General features: G+C 34.3%; 1 protein-coding gene across 1 annotated transcript in view; it reads left to right on the top strand.

Moving 5' to 3' along the window:
* Positions 1-4,864, top strand: part of LOC106880599 (GPN-loop GTPase 2) — a 60,332-nt gene extending 55,468 nt beyond the window's left edge. The window contains exon 4 of the mRNA XM_089348637.1: positions 4,431-4,864. Coding sequence (XP_089204763.1) covers positions 4,431-4,640 — 210 coding nt within the window. The 3' untranslated portion in view covers positions 4,641-4,864. The remainder of the gene's footprint in view (positions 1-4,430) is intronic.
* Positions 4,865-5,277: the final 413 nt, after the last annotated feature.

The raw sequence follows: 5,277 nt of genomic DNA on the forward strand, positions 1-5,277 counted from the left end.
ACCACACAGCCACTCCTATGCCTTTTATTTTCTTTTTTATTTTCCTTACATTTTTTTTCTTTTTTCTGAATATAAAGTAAATAGTAATTAATCACTAATGAAGCAAGTACTTGACTCTTTACATACAACATAACGACAGTTACCACCCAACCCTCACCAAGAAGAGCCAGGAACCTCTATTTAGTTATTAACTTATCTAATAATGAAGTAATATATTTAGAATGGAAAACAAAATAAGTACACTGCCCCTTCTTTCATTTTTGCTCCCTCTCTTCCGTTTTCTTTCTCATACTTTTTCTCATGCATCTGTGTCGTCCATTCCACTCTTTGCTGTAATTATGTTTTCCAGGGTTTCTGTATTGCTATTGTTTATCCTCATTACTGTTGTTTATGTTGTCACAGCTGTTGTTCATTAGTGTTAGTGTTATTAATAACAATGTTAACAGAAGTGATAATGATTAGGAGGATTGTGGGTGCTCTGTTATGGGTGATGTATGTTGATAAATCAAAGGCACTTACAAACATATGCACATATATATCATATATATATTCTGATACACACGCACAGATATATATATATATATATATATATATATATATATATATATATATATATATATATATATATATATATATACATACACACAAACACACACACACACACACACACACACACACACACGTGTATATGTATACATATATAATGTGTATATGATATGATATAAAAAATTTGCTTCCCAACCACATGGTTTCTAGCTACCAAAGCCTTGTGACAAGCCCACCATATGCATACATATATATGTGTGTGTGTTACTGCAGTTTCAGCGCCAAGTACTGTTTAGCCTTAAGTGAATTTTAGGGTAGTTAAGATATGTTTGTGACATATTTCACCTCCCAAAGGCAACTTCACTGCTGTTACCATAGAGGAAAAAATTCTCTCTTAGAGTAAAAAAGGTATAAAAACGCCATATCTGTCCAGCGCACCCCCTGTCGGATTCCTAGACGCGTTTCTAATTCTTTAGCCATCATCAATGGGAAATACCAAAGAGAGGTAACTATGGACAGAATTATAGCCATAGCTTTAACTAAAACATAGTCAACAGCATTGACTGAGTTGTGCCATTTATATATACAAATATGTATAATTGTTAAAGAGGACAACAAACATTAAGGCAAGGCAAACATCTCAATTATTATTGGAAAAAATTCAAAGTTTTACAGATGTTTCTGGGATATTCCGTCATCATAGACAGGGAAAATGACTATGGTATATAGGTGTATAAGAATTGTGTACTGAGTAGCCGAGAAGATAAGAGAGAGGATGAGGAGGTAGAAGAAAATAGGGCAAAAAAATAGAAAAAAATGAAAGGAATTTAAAGAGAGTAGTAGGTGTCTGTGGTAGTCTTAACGTCTATAGGTGTTGGGGAGGAAATCTACTAGTAAATGCTTATGCCCGTTTTGGCTATGGTTAATGGCTGTAGAATTATTTTTAGCAAAGGGGTTCTGGGTGTGTAGGTAGTCGTGAATAGAGGAGCTTGTTGAATGTTAAATTATTTATGGGAGTTAATTAGATATTAGGGTATTTATTGGGTTAAGGTTTAGAAATAAATTAAGGATTAATTAAAAAATTAATATTTATCTCAATGATGAGGTAAGGTAGGTAGAAGAGATGTAAGAGATAGGTAAAAATAAGAGATATAGCGATATGGGAGATATAGAGGGTTATGTGTTAATGATCATAGGGGTTTGTATGTGTATATCTACAACCACATGTGAATCGTTGGCGATTTTCTTCCTCCGTCTTCTTTTCTATTGGACTTTCCTTTGTTTCTGAAGAAGAGCGTTGCTCGACATGTTAAACCACCTTTCGTTTCTTCCATGAGCGTCTGCTAATACTTTACATGTACCACGTCCTCGCGTTGTTGTTTTTTTTGTGTGTGTTTGATCTTCTTTTTTGGGGCATTTACTATACATGTGTGTGTGTGTGTCAGAAATAATTAAGAATCAGTTGAATTAGGTCCTTAAGTTGAGGCACCAAGTCAGTCCGGTATGATCCGCGCAGCTCAAAGTTAGGTGAATAAGGAGCAAATTAGTAACAGGGATGTCCAGGTATCAGTGCATTACGGCCGTTCCAAGTGGCTCCATTTAATCAATCAATGAAAACATTGCATCAATTTGAAATAAACCGCTCTACTCGAATGCTGATGACCATAGAGATTTCCAACATGCAGGATACACCATTATATTCTGTTTTTAGCAAATCTTTCATCAGTACTAGAGACTAAAATAATTACATTGCTTCTCTTCACTATTTTTATGGCAGAATGAATTTAGGGAAAATATATTTGAAGCCTACTATAATTTCGAGTGGCAGAAGAAAATAATGGGTGAGGCAAGAAAGAGGAATGGTGATATAGCTACATTCATCTTTATCTTTATCACATTCAAAAGACTCAATGCAGCATGTAGTCTACAACTCCTTAGAATTAAATCCATTGGGATTTTAATTCTTGGTAGTGGTAATAAATTAATTAATGCCAGATACTCTCCTCTGCTCCTATTTTACTCAGAACATAAAACCAGCCATATCTACATCAAAGAATATGTCTCATAAGTTGCTCGTAAGATAATGATATACAGAGAAGAGGTGAGAACCAGAAAGAGGAAAGACTAGGGTGACTTAACATATGATTATCAAATAAAAAGGGCCAAAATTGGAAAACAAAAGAGGTCACAATGAGATCTGTGTATGGGAATTAAAAGTACGGGAAAACATGTGTACCCAAACTTAGCAAAATTCATATATTAAAATATTTAAATTTAGAAAAAGGATTTAAAAACCCAGTAAGAGAAAAAGAATAGAAGAATCAACCTAAGCCTTAAAAGTGGGGTACTTTTATACATAAGAAAAAACATGCTTCTTCCTAGCATATTGTTAAGCTGGCCATGCTAAAACTATTCAACAAAGAACCTATAATTAAATGCAGGTATCATCCGAATAGGGGTACACAGTTTAAAGGGTAAAAAAATACGATAAATATTTCTATATCAGGTAAATTTATTTAAAAACATTGAAAAGACATACTTATATAAAAATTACGGACATTATGAAAAAATCTGAAAGGATATAAGAAGGTATAAAAAATACCACATATGTATGCATACATGTATATATATGCGTAGGAGTGGCTGTGTGGGAAGTAGCTTGCTTACCAACCACATGGTTCCGGGTTCAGTCCCACTGCGTGGCACCTTGGGCAAGTGTCTTCTGCTATAGCCTCGGGCCGACCAAAGCCTTGTGAGTGGATTTGGTAGACGGAAACTGAAAGAAGCCCGTCGTATATATGTGTGTATATATATATATATATATATGTATGTATGTTTGTGTGTCTGTGTTTGTCCCCCCAACATCGCTTGACAACCGATGCTGGTGTGTTTACGTCCCCGTAACTTAGCGGTTCGGCAAAACAGACCGATAGAATAAGTACTAGGCTTCCAAAGAATAAGTCCTGGGGTCGATTTGCTCGACTAAAGGTGGTGCTCCAGCATGGCCACAGTCAAATGACTGAAACAAGTAAAAGAGTAAAAGAGAATGTGTGTGTGTGTGTGTGTGTGAAATGTACAATTATAAATATAAGTATAGATAAATAAATATAAATACCATATTCTATTATTGTCATACCATGAATATTATGGAGAGAAGTTACAAACCCCTTCACAATCCTTAGAAATTACACCAGTATATATGAGGGTATACAGATATATAAAAATACAATAATATGATGACACCCGACACCCTATTGACGTTGCCTGTCATATGTTTGCTTGTGGTTGTTTGTGTGTGTGTGTTTGTGTGTGTATGTATATATCCCCGAGTTAACGAGTTAGTAGGGTATCAGATCATCGAACGAAATATCTTCCAACGATTCGTGTATTATCAATCTGATATATTAATTCTGGATTACCAGTCCCTTTATATTTTTACTGTGGGTGAGTATTTCATTAGATTGTACTCCATCCCTATTTTACGATCGAAAACTTCTCCCTTCATCTATGAAGCATATTCATTACAAGTGTGAGCATTGTTCCACCTTTTATGAAACCGATACCGTTGTATCGATATACAAGGAATCAATTTGATAGTGACACTTAACTGATGAGCTCCACAGAGCAAGACTGACAATTTCTCTGGATGTTTAGATCACTACGGAGTTTTGATTCTCAGTCAAAACGTGATGTGGTTTCGTGCTTTTAACGGGCTGGAGAACTGTATAAACATCACAAATTGTATTTCCTGTTTCCCTTATCGAATAAGTTGGTGAAGTAGGGTTATGTAATATGTTGCTTTTATTTCTATGTTCGTTATTTTTTCTTCGTTTATTCATTTATATATTTATTTACTTTTTTTTTTTTTTTTTTTTTTTGTATAGCAAAACAGTAGCCTGCTGCGTGTCCTGCAGACTGTGGATAAAGCTATTGGATATATGTTTGGTGACACGGAAGAGCGAAATATCCAGTCATTACTCTCGTGTGCCATCGGGGCTGAATTCGAATATGAGAAAATCAAAGACATTCAAGAACGCTATGTCGATAATAACGCTGTTGACAAGGTGGAAGCAGAAATGGAAACCGGCAAATAATAAAATTTAAAAAGGAAGCCCATGTTCTCTCTCTCTCTCTCTCTCTCTCTCTCTCTCTCTCTCTCTCTCTCTTTCTCTCTCTCTCTCTCTCTCTCTCTCTCTCTCTTTCTCTCTCTTGATTAAAACTCGAGTAACAGTAAAATCTAATCGCTACTGGGTTGCGGTAATCCACTATACCCATGTGTATTATGTCAGAATTTTGCATTAAAATCTAATGCATAGTTTTATTTTCTTTATTGTTTCTTTTAATATCTTTTTGTTTTGATGTTTTGTTGTAACCTTTCCGTTTGTTCCATCTTCATTGTCTAAAGACTTTTTTTAATCTTTGTTTTCCATATTTCCTTCTGATTATTTTACATTCTAATTGTGTTACTCAACAGCAATATTTGAATTATTTAAATTACCTTAAGTAGTGGCTAACATATTAATGAAGTCAGTCAAAAAAAAAATTGTCTAATCATTTAAAATTATACTCGTTTCGATAAGAAAGCTCATTAGCGTTATTGATAATTCTTGTGAAGGACAAGAGAAACAATTACGAAATTAAAATCAATTAAGAATTGAAAATGGGTAAAACATACAATGGAGAATGACTCTGATTTTGAGTAAGTATTCTTTTCCTTTGTTTTACTTGTTT

This window comes from Octopus bimaculoides, chromosome 3 (assembly GCF_046866305.1).
Source record: "Octopus bimaculoides isolate indiv1 chromosome 3, ASM4686630v1, whole genome shotgun sequence".
Lineage (NCBI taxonomy): Eukaryota > Metazoa > Mollusca > Cephalopoda > Octopoda > Octopodidae > Octopus > Octopus bimaculoides.